General features: G+C 58.7%; 1 protein-coding gene across 3 annotated transcripts; it reads right to left on the reverse strand.

Annotated features, from left to right (window-relative positions):
• Positions 1 to 520: 520 nt before the first annotated feature.
• On the reverse strand, positions 521 to 13769 carry YJU2 (YJU2 splicing factor homolog). Of its 3 annotated transcripts, none has more exons than XR_005375219.1 (9): positions 13619 to 13752; positions 11889 to 11989; positions 10157 to 10301; positions 8439 to 8573; positions 6235 to 6416; positions 5411 to 5534; positions 2786 to 2933; positions 1255 to 2610; positions 521 to 820 (listed from the first exon to the last, which is right to left on the reverse strand). XR_005375219.1 is itself a non-coding variant. In XM_038567767.1 (9 exons), exons 1-8 carry the CDS (start codon positions 13640 to 13642, stop codon positions 2498 to 2500), a joined length of 972 nt encoding a protein of 323 aa, XP_038423695.1. In that variant the 5' UTR covers positions 13643 to 13752; the 3' UTR covers positions 967 to 1375; positions 2485 to 2497. The 3 variants fall into 3 exon arrangements, 2 of the variants coding, with proteins under 2 accessions (XP_038423695.1, XP_038423694.1); XM_038567767.1 differs by lacking the exon at positions 521 to 820 and having other exon boundaries at positions 967 to 1375; positions 2485 to 2610; XM_038567766.1 differs by lacking the exon at positions 521 to 820 and having other exon boundaries at positions 967 to 2610; positions 13619 to 13769.
• Positions 13770 to 16077: the final 2308 nt, after the last annotated feature.

The raw sequence follows: 16077 nt of genomic DNA on the forward strand, positions 1-16077 counted from the left end.
CACGGCCTTGGCCCGCATCTCAAGGGCAGCTGCCAGACTCCGAAGCAGAGAATCCGGTAAAACCACATCCAGACTCCTGTGTTTGCAGCTGAAACTTTTGAGAGATCTCGTGACCTAGCAGTAGCCAATACTGGGAGCGGTGGGCAATAAAAACACCCTGTGGCAGGGCCCCCCAGAACCACCTCCTCTTGCTGTTTTCAGAGTTCTCACCGCCTCCAGTGTACATTTGTATCTTACTCTAGATATGTTCACTATCTTACTCCCCATCTTCCAAATAACATCACTATTGAGTGAGGATTCTTTTTGTTTTTTCTTTAGGGTTATTATCATCCTAGGTTTTCCTTCAGTGTTCTAGTCCCAGTGCCTAAAACAAATCTGGGCATAATGTAGGTGCCCCCCCCCCCAAAAGTATAATAAATAAAATTAAAACGTATATATTTTATATATGTAATTTATATAAATACATTTACATATAAACTTAATTATATTATAAACTTTATGTATAAATTATATGCATATTATAATATCTATTTTATATATAAATTATACATATATGTATGTTTTGAGTGAGCGACTTGATTTGGGAAACTCAAACGAGTGAATCTGCACAACCAGCTTAGCACAGGTTTGGCAAGTGGGGAGTACTTCACAGACGTTAACTATTACTCACTAAACGGATCCTATGTACCTCATTCCCTGTGCCACACTGCAAGGGCAGGTGGTCTCTGTCCTCAGGGTGACCCCAGGCAGCAGAGTCGCAGGTGCGGTGTGAGCCTGGAAATCGAGGTGTGGACGGGTGTTGGCCACCTTCCCCTGGAGGCTGTGGGGAACAAGCAGGAAGTGTAGAGCTGGGCGACCCAGACAGAGGCTGACGAAGTCCCACTGTCAGGGAGCGACTCGTAAACCTGTTGGCTCTGCCACCATAGAGCAAAGCGTCTGGACCTTACATGGATACAAATGGGCATGTGGCTGTGCCAATAAAACTTTATTCACAAAAATAGGCTGTGGGCCAGGTTCGCTACTCCATGTGTTAGAGTCGATGATCTTAATAATAGTAACAGATGGCACCTGCACACAGCGACGAGGGTGGGCCACACAGGACAGGAGCTCAGGGAAGGGTCTGCAAGAATGCGTGAACCAGGGAGGCCCTGAGTCTCCTACTAATCTCTTGCACAAGTGCTTCGGTCGGTTGCTCTAGTCCAGCCGCCAGGATGAACACACACGTCCGGGGCACCGTGCGACACTGACACTGACCTTGGGGAGGCAGGCAGGGGCACGCTGGGAATGCCCACAGCTGGCTCTCTGGCGCGGGGCACCCATCTGTAAGTGCATGGACTCCTGTGATGTAAATCCTCCTGCCGCGGCCAACTGGAAGCTGTGAACAGGATGCGGCTGAGGGCAGGACTGGGGAGTGGGGTGCCCCGTGCATCAGCTCTGGCCAGCGGCCAGGGAGCTGGCTTCAGCCCAGCACCATTGGCGCTTGAAACTGGGGCCCCCACGGCCTGTCTTCACAGCCGGGAGCTGTGAGGGGAGGACCTGGGGCCTGGCTGGATCCTGGTTCGCTTCTTCAAGTCACACTGAAGCACGAAATCACTGTAGGAAAGTGGATCCTGAAAGTGGGGGGCTTTGTTGCTCACACACGGCGGGAGACACACAAAGCCTTGGTACCAAAAGCCAAATGAGTGCGTGTGCGCATGTGTGCATAGGTGCGTGCTGCGTGCATGTGAAAGAGAAAGAGAGAGAGAGAGAGAGAGAGAGAGAGAGAGAGAGAGAGAGGAGGGCGAGGCCAGTGAGCCCGGGAGGGGCGGGAGAGCAGAGCCGGGGGTCAGGTGGCGAGGGGGCCTGGCGGGAGCACACCGCCTTCAACTAGGAAGCTGTGAAGGGGGAGAGAGTTGTACCAGAGCTGAAACGTGGCAACCTTGAAAGACCCTGAGCGTCGGACTCGATTCACTGGTCATGTGACCATCCTGGAGCACTATGGCCACATAACAAATTCTCCCCAAACTTGCACTAATCAGCACCTTCCCAATCTTGTGGCTTCCAGGAGCGAGGAGGCCGCATCGTGCGCCTCTGTGGCCTCTCCTCAGCAGCTGGCAGAGAAGGTGCCCCGGCTGGACAGCGAGTTCCTTCTGTCGTGGCCGCAGGGGACGAGCTAATGGGGGTGGCTGGGCTCCCTGCCTGCCCTCAACACGGCCACCCAAGAGAGTACAGCAGGGGCCTGCCGGGAGCTGAGGGCCATTCCAGGGATGCCACAGCCCCAAACGGAGGGCCAGGAGGACGGCAGTGTGCGCTGGGGACCCCAAGGTCCTAGGGGTCAGTGGTGGGGGGACAGGGAGAAACAGTCCCTCGGCCGAAGCCCTCGCTGGTCTGGCCAGCCTCAGAGGACTTTTGGGTCTGTCCACCATGCATGGCTCAGGTGTCAGCCGAGACCTCCTGCTCTGACCACCAGCTGAAGCTGGATGGGACCTTGACCTGGGGACGTGCCTGGGTTGGGGTCTCAGTTGCTGCCACTGCTGTCCTCGCTGTCGGAATAGGCTCCCAGCTGGCTCAGGGAGGAGGCACCAGGCGTCCAGGCTGCAGAGTCAGCTGCCTTCCCGCTCCTCGCTGGGCCTGGGGGAGAGGGAGAGCTAGCCTAGGGGGCCTCCACCCTGCATCCTGGGGGCAACCCTCTCCCCTACATGCAGTGGGTTCCCAAGCTCCCCAATTGCACTGGGGGTGGTGTGTGCTGCCACCTGGTGGCTGCCCAAAGAACCGCACAGCGGTCCCAGCACCCTGGGACACCTACCCTGGGGGGTGGGGGACACCTGGCCCTGCTGGGTGCTGCGACCCAGGTCTGCTTTCTTCACCACAACGAGGCCTGACAGCTGCGGCCTGCTGCCAAGGGTGCCGACGCTCCGTTCCCAGCTCTCCGCCTTCTTCTTGGCTTTTGGTGCCTGGGGGCGAGGGGGGACAAGAGCGGGTGAGCTGGCCCAGATCCCACCTTCTTTGGGCTCCCTGCACCTATGCTTCCTAAATCACATCACATCTTCTCCCCTCTGGGCCTCTACCCATGCCCTTCCCTCCACCTGCAATGCCCCCCTTTCTTCTAATGTGTTCTGTGAACTCCTACACATCCCTCAATACCCATCCCAAGTATCAGCTCCTCTGGGAAACCTTTCTTCCCAGTTGAAGCCCAAGCGAGGGCTGCGTGTCCACACCCCCAGTGCCCTCCACTGCCTCATTAAGTGGGCTCCTTGTCTCTGCTGTGGGTTCCTGTCTTGTTCACGACGGGGTACACTGTACCACAAACAAGTCTTGGCACGAAGATGCTCTACCAAAGTGTCTGATAGGAGGGAAGATCCAGGTGCCCACCTTGGGGACTTGTGATGGGAAGGCAGAGAGGGGCTCAGCCCCACCTCCAGTTCTTCAACTCCTTGGGAAGGGGCCCCTTTCATCAGTTTTGTGTTGAAACACAGGAACTGGAATCCCCTGGACTCAGAAGGTCCTGCCTGAGTGAGGGGCTGGAGCTGCAGGGGGCATGGTGGGCAGGGTGCTGCCTTCTGGGGGCCACCATCTGAGGGAGGACGGAGGACGGAGGAGGGAGTAGATCAACAGGACAACATCTGTCCGGACAAACGGTGTGACAGCATGAGGGAACAGCAGCCAGTCGGGGGTCAGGACAGGTCCCTCAAAGAGCGGACTGTGGGCTGACCTCAGAGTGAGGAGCGAACGAGTGGAGACGCAGAGACGGAGGCAGGGCCGGAGGGGGCACTGGGCTGGGCACACCAAGGGGTCTGGTGGAGCCAGAGCAGTAGGTGCGCAGGAGGGGGACCTGGCTGCATCTGTGCTGGCCGGGCCCGCGAGGGGGAGCGGTCCAGCGGGGTGCGCAGAGAGACCAGCAGTCCCAGCCGCAGCCACTGGGAACCCCACGAACCCACTGGCCGTCCCCATGGCGGCCCAGCGCTCGCACGCGGGAGCCCGGTCCCCAGACCTGTCACGGAGCCGCACGGACAGATGGGCTCCCTCAAACCTCACGGGGAGGGGCCGGGAAGTCTCGATGGCGCCGCACCGTGCACGACAAGACACAAAGTCTGTCATCAAGCGAGGTGTCAGCGAGACACCTGGAGCAGACGCCCGGCTGGGGGTGGGGACGTCGGAGAAGCCCAGACTGCTTTCAAGAGGCTCCAATCTCTTCCACAGCAAAGAGAAAAAGAGGAAATTTTAGGCAATTCTCGGGGCAGTTTATGCAAGAAAGTGTGAAAATGGTCCCCAGGAGACAGATCCTCAAAGAAAATGTCCTGGTTCGGCGTCTGGGAGTAACAGATGGGAGTGCGGGAGCCCCAGGGCCATCCTCTCTGCTGACAGTCACCGGATCCTCACGGGAACATGGCTGCGCCCCAGGAAGACTACATTTCCCACACTCCTTTGCAGCAGGATGTGCTCAGGTGGCTCGGCTCCGACCAATGGGCTGTGAGCCCCGGGATGTGCGCTCAGAGGGTACAGGGGCCCTGACCTGTGTCCTCCCCTGCACACCCTGGGCCCCTGGCTGGGAGGGGACAGTGGAGGCCCGGCAGCAGGGGGGCGGCAGGCGGCAGGAGGAAGCTGCCTGGGCCCGATGCCGATCCGCGTGGCTGTGTGTGATTGTCATTCGACCCAAAAGTCACCTCCGTGCTGTTGCAACCGCTGTGACTTTGGGTCTTACCCAGCGGCTGGGCTTGCATCCAGCGGGCACAGACCACGAATGCGACTGAGTTACAAAATAAAATGTGTCTGGGGTGACGACCACTCCTCACGTTCCACTTCAGCCCTCATCTTAAATGAACACACCAGCGCAGCCTTGACCCCGGTGGATGAGACAGCTGGCTGGAAAATGCTGGCAGCCAAATCCTCCTCTTCCCTCCCTTCTGCCAACCCGGGCCAGGCCAGCAAGAGGCCGCAGCCCCCAGGCTCCCTGTGGCTCCGTGTGGCCAACGGACTCTGAGCTGCGGGGCCCTGGTGGGCTCCCCTCTCACCCCCACCCTGGCCGGACACCAAGCAGGCCGTGGAGGCTATGACCCCAGAACCGGAACTGATGCTCTGGGGAGGAGGTGCAGGAGCTGGAAAGAGCTGGGTCCTGGAGCGCTGGGGCAGAGCTGCCTGGAAGTCCTCCCTGTTGCCCCAGCACTGTTATGGGGACGGAGAAATAAACATTTACGTTCCTAAATCTCCAAGTCTGGGGGTCTGCTTGTCTCAGCAGCTGAGCAGGGGCTGGGAAACTGCAGCCCTGGAGGCCGGCCGCTGCCTGTGTAGACGGGGTCCTCCTGCCACGTGGCCGGCCCACGCACTCACAGATGATCGACGGCTGCCCGTGCCGTGGTGGCAGAGCGAGGAGGCCTTAGGACACCCTGTCCGGCCCTGACCCACTGTCTCTGCTTAACCCGAGAGCACTCACCTCATCCAGGATGGCGGTGGGCTTGGGCCGGAGGGCCAGCCGCGGCGGGGCGGAAGCAGGCGCGTCCTCTTCCGAATCCGAGTCCTCCAGCAGCCTGCGTTTGCGGGCTTCTTCCACCAAGGCCCTGTGGGATGGCACGCGTGCCTGTGATTCCCTGACAGGCTCGCTGCCCCTCCTGACAGCAGGGAGCGGGCCAGGGAGGGCCGTGCCAACTCCTTGAAATGCTCTCTGTCCACAGAGGGCAGCAAGTGGTTACCAGCCCACCTCAACTAGAACCGTGGTTGGTGATTATTGCGGCCACACCTGGAGCTCCCCAAACCACAGTCCCTTCGACCACCTCAAAGCAGCACCTGGTGCTCAGAAGGTGCTGGATAAATGCACACTGCTTGCACCACGATGCATAGATTACTGCCCTGCCCACCTGATGGCGCTGCCTGGGCACCCACTACGCGTCTGACCCGGCTCCAGGCCCTGGGAACGCAGAAGCCAAACCCAGCCTCCCATTCAGATTCTAGAGACAGGGAAGTGACGAACCAGACAGAAGGTTCCAGGGTGGTCGGTGCCGTGCAGCAAGTGTGCACACAGTGGGCCTGACGGTACCCCCACAAATGCTCAAACCCGGGGGTGATGCTGGTGACGCTGACAGATGCCGCGGGAGAGAAAGAGAGGTGGGGGGGGTACAGGAAAGGCCTCCTGCAGAAGTGACACTTGTGGGAGTCACAGAAGATCAGGAAGGAGGGCTGTTCCAGGTGGAGGCCTGAGCCCAGGCCGTGAGGTGGCTTGAGCACCTGGGACTCCCGCCTGGCCCCGCCTGGCCCACTCACGCAGTCTCCCGCTCATCCTCTTCCTGCTCCTGCTTCTGCCGCTCCTCCTCGGACAGCCGGTGCTGCCGCAGCATGGCCTCGAAGTCCACGTGGGCCTGCCGCTGGTTCAGATCCTTGAGCTCCTGCAGGTTCTCCAGAACCTCCATCTCCAGCTTGGAGTCCTTGGTTCGGTTCTCCAGCACCTGGCGGGGATGACACAGGCTGAGCGTGCGGGGACGCCGGCCCTCCATGCAGCTGGTGGGGCCGCGGGGGGCAGCGCCCACAAACGGGGGGAGCCCCCACCCCTACCTCCTGCCTGCTCCCACTGCTGCACTCATTTCACAGCTCAGAGCGCTGAGGCTGGGGGGGAGGGGAGTGGTCTCCTGAGGCCACGGGGCTGGACGTCCAGCCTAGCTCCACCATGAAATAAAAACAAAAACAAAGACAAGGGGCCTGGCTGGCTCAGTTATTGGAGTGAGCGACTCACGACCCTTTTGCCCCTGGGTTGGGAGTTCAAGCCTCACGTCGGGTGCGGAGCTTACTTAGAGATACCAGCAATAAAGATTTAAAAAGACAATCTCAGTAACTGTTACGTGCCAGACTCCAGGCTGAGATGTGGCCAAATGTTTCACCTTCGCAAGAATGCAGAGGTGGAGCCAGCCCAGGTCTCTGAGACCTGGGTGTGAAGCCCGTGTGGGCTGCTTCTGGGCCACATGACCCTGTGACCCTCTGCGAAGTGGCAGTCGGAGGATTTAAATATACGCCCCCCCAATTCTTTGATGCTCCTGCCCTGAAACAGCAAAGCCTAATTCCCCCTCCAGTAGGTGCAGACTGGTCCGGGTGACCCGCTCCTAGTAAACAGGGTCTGATGGGATGACAGCGTGTCACTCTGAGTGGGTCGTAAAAGGCTTCCTCCCGGCTCTTCTGGATCACAGGCTCTGGGGAGGCCAGCGCTGTGTCATGCGGGGTGGAGAGGCCCCCGTGGCATGGATGTGGCCAGGCGAGCCTTCAGAGGACGCAGCCCGGCCTGCAGCTTGACTGCGGCCTCAGGAGAGACCCCGGGCCCGAACCACCAGCTCAGCTCCCTGGACCTCCCGACCCCCAGAAGCTAGACGATCACACGTGTTTATTAAGTTGGAGTTTGGGGGTAACTCATTAGGCTGGAAGCTCCTGTGACCAGTGCAGGCAGACTGGGACTGACAAGACCGCAAGGGGGCTCCGGCCACACGGCCACCTCTGCGGAGCCTCCTGCCTCCCCGTCGCTCCACACAACACAGCAACCCTGCGTCAGGTCCCAACTGGCGGCTCAGCAAACAACAGGCAGAGGCGTGGAGGGCCCAGCGATGGGTGGGCGTTGTTGGGGGTGGGGGGAGACTGGAAGGAACACAGACATCAGTGTGTTTGCCGAGAAAGACAAAACTGGCCAGTGGCAGGTGACTGGTTTGAAGACAACCAGTAATGGTATCGGCTCTCGGGGATCGCGTCCCAAGAGTTTCACGTGTACAAACTCACTTCATCCCCCTACCACCTCAGAGGGCACCCATCGACCCCACACGAGGATGCTGGGGCACAGAGAGGCCAAGTACCCGGCCCAAGGTCACACAGCCAGGGAACATTCAAGCGAAGGTCTCCTTCCACGCCTCCAGTCCTCACACCCCCGGTCACAGGCGTCTTCTCTGCAAAAGGCGGCAGCGGGCTGCAGGCAGCACCTTGTGTTCTCAAGTCTGACCTTCGGCCGCCCTGTTAGTGTCCTCTGGCCACCTGACAATCTGCTGTGGGGATCTCACTGTCCCTGGCTGCTGTGGGTCAGGGTCCGGCAGGGCTTCCGCAGGCTCAAATCAGGGGCCGGCCGTCTCACCCGAGGCCCAGGCTCCGCTTCCGAGCTTGCTTGGGGCTGCTGGCACAATCCCGTTCCTTGTGGTTTGGGGGCTGAGGTCCCCCGCTTTCCTGCTGGCTGCTGACAGGGACCGCCCACTGCTCCCAGCCACGCGGCCCCCACTCCAGGCTTGCTCCTTCCTGTCGCTAATGTCTTCTAGACCCAGATGAAGGGGCTCGGGTGACAGGTGTGGCCCAACCTAACAGCTTCATGGAAGCAGTGAGAGCCTCGCATGTGCACCCCGAGGACTTCGTGGGCTGTGTGACCAGCAAGCAGGGCTCTCAGGGACCACTTAGAGTCCTGCTGACCACACCCCCCACCTCCTCACCCCCCACAGTGCCTGGCTCACCTTCATGGGGTTGTTGAGCTCCTCGTCCTCCCGCTCCTTCTGCACTCTCTTCTCCTCCTCCTCCAGGAGCTTCTCCGCCTGGAAGTTCCGAGTCGCTCCGTGCTCCATGGTGTAGTCTGTGTTCTCGGGGTCTGTCTGGGAGGGAGAAGGGCACACATCAGTCCTGTGTCCTGGGCAGCGCTCCTGCCAGCTGGCAGCATGCCTTCTCTCCGTGCTTCCCTCCCACTAACGCCTTTTCTCTACTTCTTTGTCTTTTTTTTTTCTTTTTAAAAAAAAATTTTTTTAAAGATTTTATTTATTCATTTGACAGAGAGAGAGGGAAAAAGAGCATGCGCACGCACATGAATGGGAGGAGGGGCAGAGGGAGAGGGAGAAGCAGACTCTCCACCGAGCAGGGATCCTGATGTGGGACTCGATCCCAGGACCCTGAGATCATAACCTGAGCCAAAGGCAGAGACTCAGCCACTGAGCCACCCAGGCACCCCATTTATTTATTTGATAGAAAGAGCGAGCACATGTGTGTGGGAGAGGGAGAGGGAGAGAGATCTCAAGTAGACTCCTCACTGAGTGTAGAGCCTGACATGGAGCCCAACACGGGGCTGGACCACACAGCCCTGAGATCACGACCTGAGCCACAGGCAGAAGCTTCACTGACTGAGCCACCCAGGAGCCCCTGATCCTTCTAGTCTTTAAAAAATTCTTATGTATTCATAAATATCTAAATACACACGGATCATTACAACTCAGGTAAAAAAAATCATTTTCTGGAAATGACCCAGATGGGTGACTGCAGACAAGTGGCTGCGCACACTGGTGTATTCACGCATCGGAGTATGATTCGGCGTGAAGTGGCACAGGCGCCACCATGCACCACGGCGTGGAAGAACCTGGAACCACACAGGACACACACGAGGACACAGAGCACTCGGCTCCACTCATGAGAAATGTCCGCAACGGGCATGCACACAGACAGAGGGCAGATGGTGGCACCTAGTGCTGGGGTCGGGGTGGGCATGACGGGGGACCGACTGCTAACGATTCCAAGGCTCAGTTTGGGGGTGACGGAAGTGTGCTGGAATCAGGTTCAGCGGACAGTTTAGACCGACGTGAATACATGAGACACTGAACCAGACGCTGTAAAAGGTGAACTGCCTGGTATGTGAGTCACATCTCGCTAAAGCTGTTGTTTAAAAAGTACTCGAGGGGCACCTGGGTGGCTCAGTGGGTGAGCGTCTGCCTTTGGCTCAGGATGTGACCCCAGGGTCCTGGGATCGAGTTCCGCATCGGGCTCCCTGCATGGAGCCTGCTTCTCCCTCTGCCTATGTCTCTGCCTCTCTCTCTCCCACGAATAAACAAAATCTTAAAAAAAAAAAAAAAAGTCCTCAAAATATAAAATTCTTTCAATGTACTTTTTTTAACCCCAAGGAAAAAGCATTTGGTGAAAAGACACTCCAACTGAATGCAGGGTCCTTGGCCGTTCCTCAAATACTGTCCACACCGCTGAGGTGCTACTGGCTGTGAGCCCCACACCGCGTGGTGCTTGTTTCCTCTGTTCCTGTGCAACCCGGCTGCTCCTAGGTTTCTGTCTTTTTAAATAATGCTGTTGGGAACGACCCCCAAACCCCTGTCTGTCTGTTGGGACAGAGTGGAACAGGAGCTCCCAGGTAGGGGGCGGGGAGCCCTTGGGGGCGAAGGACCCCCCCAACACTAGCGTCTACCTTGAAGGTGATCTCGGCTAGGCATCGTGTGCACTTGATGTAGAAGCGGAAGATGGGCAGGCCCAGGTAGGCCTCGTTCTGCACCGTCTCCTTGCGCGCGTTGAACTTCTTGCCCTTGTAGATGTACTCTCCGCACGTCTTACACCTGCGAGGGCAGGACAGACGGACTCAAGCCATCCCGGCACCCTGGTTCCTACTGGTAGGATGCTTTGACATTCTGGCAGATGGCCGCTGGCATGCCTCCAGGGATGGGGAACTCCCTCCCTGGTGACGCAGCCTGCCTCAGATGCCCCCTGCCTGGCATGCTCTTCTTACCAGCTGTTGGGAGTCTTGGCCCCCAGGGTCACCTTCTGGGGAAGCACCCAGACGACCCTGAGCTGCCGAGCCTTGCCTGCTACACACTCGCAGCAGCCTGGATGGCGCTCCTGGGCATCCTAGCCTCCACAAGGGAAGGTTCCACCATGAGGGAAGCCACATGGAGCAAGGCAGAATTCTTGGCCCCTGGCCTCCCTCAGACCCTGTGCCGGCCCCACCCGCCGGCATCCTGACGGTTCCTGCAAATCCTCCCAGCCCAGTCCTACTTCCGGGCCTCTCTGCCCTTGCAGGTCACAAACCCCACAGCACCCGTCACCTCTTGAACCTCAGCTCTGCCAGCATTTCTTCTGTCGCCTCCCTGACGACCCTGGCAGGGCAACCTCCCTTCTCGCCACCTCCCTTTCTGTCACTCCCTCGTGCGGATGCACACACCCCACGTACACCTGGCGTGAATGTGACCAAGCACACGGTCCTATCTCTACTCCCTGTCAGACCGTGGGCTCCGCAGGGCAGGGGCTCTGCTCTTCTTGCTCCCCAGAGCACCCCACCCCCGCGCCCCCAGGCCCTGGCACACAGCAGGTGCCCACAATGATTGCTGAATTTTAAACATGAGCAAATGCAAGAGATAAACAGACCAACAATGATTTGCAAACACACACTGAGTTTCACGGAACAATGTGTCTTTGATGATTGGGTGTATCTGACTTCAATATGCTTAAATGTGAAAAAGTGTGAGGCTCAGAATCAGTAAGACACGATACAAAGGGCAAGATCTGGGGACAGTGACAGAGAAAGAATCATAGAAGCGGTCAGACGGGGGGTCACAAGGGCCTGAGGGGTGTGTTTCTTTTTTAAGATTTCATTTAAAATTTAAAATATATATATTATTTTTAAAGCTTACTTATTTTTTTTCTATTAACCTTCACACCTCACGACTCTAAGATCAAGAGAGTCTACCAACTGAGCCTGCCAGGTGCCCCTAAAAGGGGGAGATTTAAGCCAAGACTGGAGGAGTGAAAAGAAAGAATCATGTGAGAACAGAAGGAAAAGTGTATATTCCAGGCAGAAGGAACAGCCTGTGCAAAGGTCCTGGGGTATGAAGCAGTGTGGCTGCTGGAGGTGGTGAATTAGTACACAGGGCTCCATCTCTTCACTCACACTTACTACCAATGATCCAGATCTCGAGGCTGACTCTGGCTGGGAGCTCTAACGGGCAGGGGGGTTAATCCTGATCTGTGAGTAAAGTGAGGGTTGGCATGCTCATGTGCTCCCTGGATTGATGTCTGAGACAGCACTGGTGATTTGGTCTGAGCGCCAGGGATAAGCCACCCTCTGTGGATGTCAGACACCAGGTCTGTCTGCCATGACTGACGGGACAGAGTGGGGGACACACGGGGAGTCACGTGGGGTCACTCACCTCATGTTGAAGGGAGCCATCAACCGTACCACATACTGCCGATCTTTGGGGAGCTTGAGCTTGGGGATCTTCGATGGGTCAAAGTCAGGTGGGTAGTATTTCTGTGGGGAGTGAAGGTGTCAGGGGGGCTGTTTCAGGCACAGGAGCAGGACAGGGGCAGAGGGAAGAGCTCCAGGGAGCTATCCGCAGGTCCCGAGGGCCACCCTGGGGTTTGATGATTCAGTGGGAGGATTCCTAGGGCTCAGCACACAGCCGTACTTATGGCTACCTCTTCCTATAGCAAAAGGACTCAGAGACACATCAGCAGCTGGAAAAGGTGGTAGGAAGGAGTCTGGGGAGACCAGGCACCCACTTCCAGAGTCTTCTCCCAGGGGAACTGCACAGGACATGCTTAATTACCCCAGTGAGCAACTGAGGCAACACGTGAGAAGGTGTCTGCCAAGGAAGCTCCCAGGGAGCCCAGGGCTTTCACTGAGGGGTGGTCACGCAGGCCCCTCGGCCTCGCAGCTTCCAGTACGCTGGGCTCCCAGAGGAGGGCGGGTGCTCAGCATGACCCAGACTCTGCGTACAGAAAGCGTAAGCACAGGAACCACCCTGATATCCCAGTTCCTGGACGCCAGCCCAGGTCCAACCTCCAGACCAGCCTTTCTGAGGACGGCAGCCCCGGGCCTGCGGGATTAGCTCCTCCTGCACCCGAGCCCGAGGTGGGAGATGTGATGCACGCGCGGGGCAGGTTTGGATCATCAGAGAATAAAGCAATTCTGTGTTCTGGGCACTTTACAGCTCGTGCCTCACAGAATCCTTGCACGGCCTCTGCGAGGCACAGCAGATGTACCCATGTCACAGCGGAGGACACTGAGTCCCGGGGTCGGGGGGGACCCCGGGGGAAGCAGCGTGGTGCAAGGGTGATCAGGGGCACCGGTTACAGAGCCGGGGGCCTGGATTCGAGTCCCCCATCCCCCTGGACCCCGCTGTCTTCATCTGAATGGAGGGAACCCCTCGGCCTGCACAAGTGGATGAGCAGGGCGCTAGCGCAGCATCCACAGTAAATGCGGGGACAGAGGGTCTGGCGGGGTCCTCCGACGGAAGGACCCTCGTGCACACGGGGTCCAGCACCTGCCCTGGCCTGTGATCCCTAACGTAAGTGTGAACGATGAGAGCCCGCCCGCGGAAACCGGGGCTTGCACACTCCCAGGCCGGGGAGCTCACTCTCGGGCACGGAGCACGCACCCCTCCCAGGGCTGCGGACAGAGGCTCGGAAGTCAGGGGCCGAATCCCGCCTTCTGAGCCCCCCCGCCACCGCACCAGGGTCTCGGTTTTCCATGAGCGCCCGGAGAAACCGAGGGTCCTGGGAGGGTCCACCGGGAGGGAGGGAGCGCGACCCCCGGGACCCCGGCGGGGCGGGGCCTCACGGAGCCACGCCCCCGGGGAGGAGGCGCGAACGCCAATCCTTTTAAGGCGGATCCGCTCCCAAGAGACGTGATTGGCTAACTCCCCTCAGCACAGCCAATCAGGGGAACTGGTTGGGCAAACATCCTAAGCCCCGCCCCAAAGGCGGTGAGGGCCCACCCCTCACGGAAGGTGATTGGGAGATGTCTGAAAGCCCCGCCCCGCGGAAGACCGTTGGCGAAGAGAAAGAAGTCCCAATGGGAGAGCACAGAAAATCCACCTAGGCCGGACTTCCGAGATGTCCTGCCCCGGGGAGAAAGCTCTGGCCACCACATACTTACGTTTAAGACTTTTCGTTCCGACATCTTTGCCTCCTACTTCTCTCACCAGCTCGAGAAGACTGCTTCGCCTCGGTGTTGGCCGAACTTCCCGGACCGTCCCTTGTATTTCCGCCAACGTCACTTCCTCCACTGTACTATTGGGCGGAGCATTCGCAGCTGCCTTTTTCATTGGCTCCGGTTCCCGCCTGTCAAGGTCTGAATCCGGCTACCCTCCCTTCCCAGGTGCACCCTCGCTAGATGGCGACAAAGGTTCCGGGGCGGGGCGGGGCGGGGCGGGGGGGGGGGGGTCAGCTGATTTCAAGTTCAGGGGAGGCGCTGCGCCCCCTAGAGGTGAGCAGCGGCTCACAAATTCGATCGTGACCCGCGGGGGCCGCGGCTCGCACGTGCCTTGGGGTTTCGTCCTTTATGGAGCGAACGCGGAGGTCGGCGTTGGGCGCTGACGCTCTGTGCGGGGCTGCAGAATGCCACACGCGTTCCCGTGCTAGGGAGCGCACCTGGGGACTGGGGTCAGCTCCCACGGCCACGCGTGTCCACAGAGGAGCGCCCCGGACGCCCTCCCCAGGTTTACCCGGAATCCCAGGCAGAGACTCAGACCCAGCACCCAGACGCACCTCCCCTGCACACGCTCATGCACATCAGCTCCCGCACCCACCTCCTCTGCACACACACACACAGGCACCAGCTCCTGCACCCACCTCCCCTGCACACACACACACACACACACACAGGCACCAGCTCCCACACCCACCTCCTCTGCACACACACACACACACACACACACAGGCACCAGCTCCCGCACCCACCTCCCCTGCACACACACACACACACACACACACACACAGGCACCAGCTCCCGCACCCACCTCCCCTGCACACACACACACACACACACACACAGGCACCAGCTCCCGCACCCACCTCCTCTGCACACACACACACAGGCACCAGCTCCTGCACCCACCTCCCCTGCACACACACACACACACACACAGGCACCAGCTCCTGCACCCACCTCCCCTGCACACACACACACACACACAGGCACCAGCTCCTGCACCCACCTCCCCTGCGCACACACACAGACATCAGCTCCCACACCCACCTCCCCTGCACATGCACACACACCAGCTCTCACACCCAAACACCTGGTAAGGGATCTGTGGACAGTGCAACAGGGCAGTGTTGGGACACGGGAGAGAAAGGGCACCTGAGATGGCGTGTGAGCTTCCCGTGGCAGCTGCATGGTCATCACGAGCTCAGTGTCCTGAAACCACACGTGTTTATTACTCTGTGGTTAGAAGCTCAGAGGTCTGGAGTTGGGGCGCCTGGTGGCTCGGTTGGTTGAGCGTCGGATACTCGCTCTGAGCTCAGGCCATGATCTAGGGTGGCGACGCTGAGCCCTGCATCAGGCTCTGCGCTCAGCTTGAGAGTCTCCCTCTGCCCCTCCCCCTCCTGTGTGTTTTTTCTCTTGTGCTCCTGCGCGTGCGCGTGCACATGGGTGGGGGCGGGAAGGAGTTTAAAGCAATGGGAGTTGGGGGGGCGGTTCCAGGGCAGAATCTATTTCCTTGACTTTTTCAGCCTCCAGAGGCCACTCACACGCCACAGCCCACGGCCTGGCCTCACTCTGGCCTCCGCTTCTGTCGTCACATCACCTTCTCACCCTCTGTCTGACCCTTGTCATTAGGCCACTTGGACCACCTGCCTTGATATCCATCAACTTGATGCGGGATATAACTTTAAATTCAGGACCCTCAAGACTCTAATCCCATCTGCTAAGTCCCCTTTGCCCTGTAAGGGGCTGTATTCCCACATTCTGGGGTCTAGGAGGCGACTGTCTTTTGGGGGCCGTGACTGTGCTGGCCACACAGGAAGTGGTCAGGAAAGGCTTCTCGGAGAAGGTGACCTTCGAGATTAGACCCGAGTGAAAATCATGGAGAAGCCCAGTGGATTTTCTCCATCCCCCAGTCCTGGCTGCTTTGCCTCCTCCCGGAGAAATCTTCCCCAATCCCATGTCCTGTTTGCGTCCAGCCATAGCGGGGCTCACCCGCGGGCAGCTTTTCAGGAGGCAGGTGTACTGAACTGACTGGATCTCAGCCCCAACCTCACCTCACCCCAGGCCGACACCCCCCGCCGCCTGCCCAGGCTCCTCCTCCTCTGGTCCAGCCCTGACCCCATCCATGGGAGTGCGGATTTGCTGTATGTCCTGCCCCATCCTCTCCTCTCTGGGCCTCCACTGCGTCTGTTGAAAGAAGGGAGGTGGGACGCCTGGTGGCTCAGCGGTTGAGCATCTGCCTTTGACCTGGGGTGTGATCCAGGCCCGGGATTGAGTCCCTCACCGGGCTTCCTGCATGGAGCCTGCTTGTCTCTCTGCCTATGTCTCTGCCTCTTTCTCTCTGTCTGTTGTGAATAAATAAATAAAATCTTAAAAAAAAAAAAAAAAGAAGGGAGGAGGAGTCCTGA

This window comes from Canis lupus, chromosome 20 (assembly GCF_011100685.1).
Source record: "Canis lupus familiaris isolate Mischka breed German Shepherd chromosome 20, alternate assembly UU_Cfam_GSD_1.0, whole genome shotgun sequence".
NCBI lineage: Eukaryota > Metazoa > Chordata > Mammalia > Carnivora > Canidae > Canis > Canis lupus.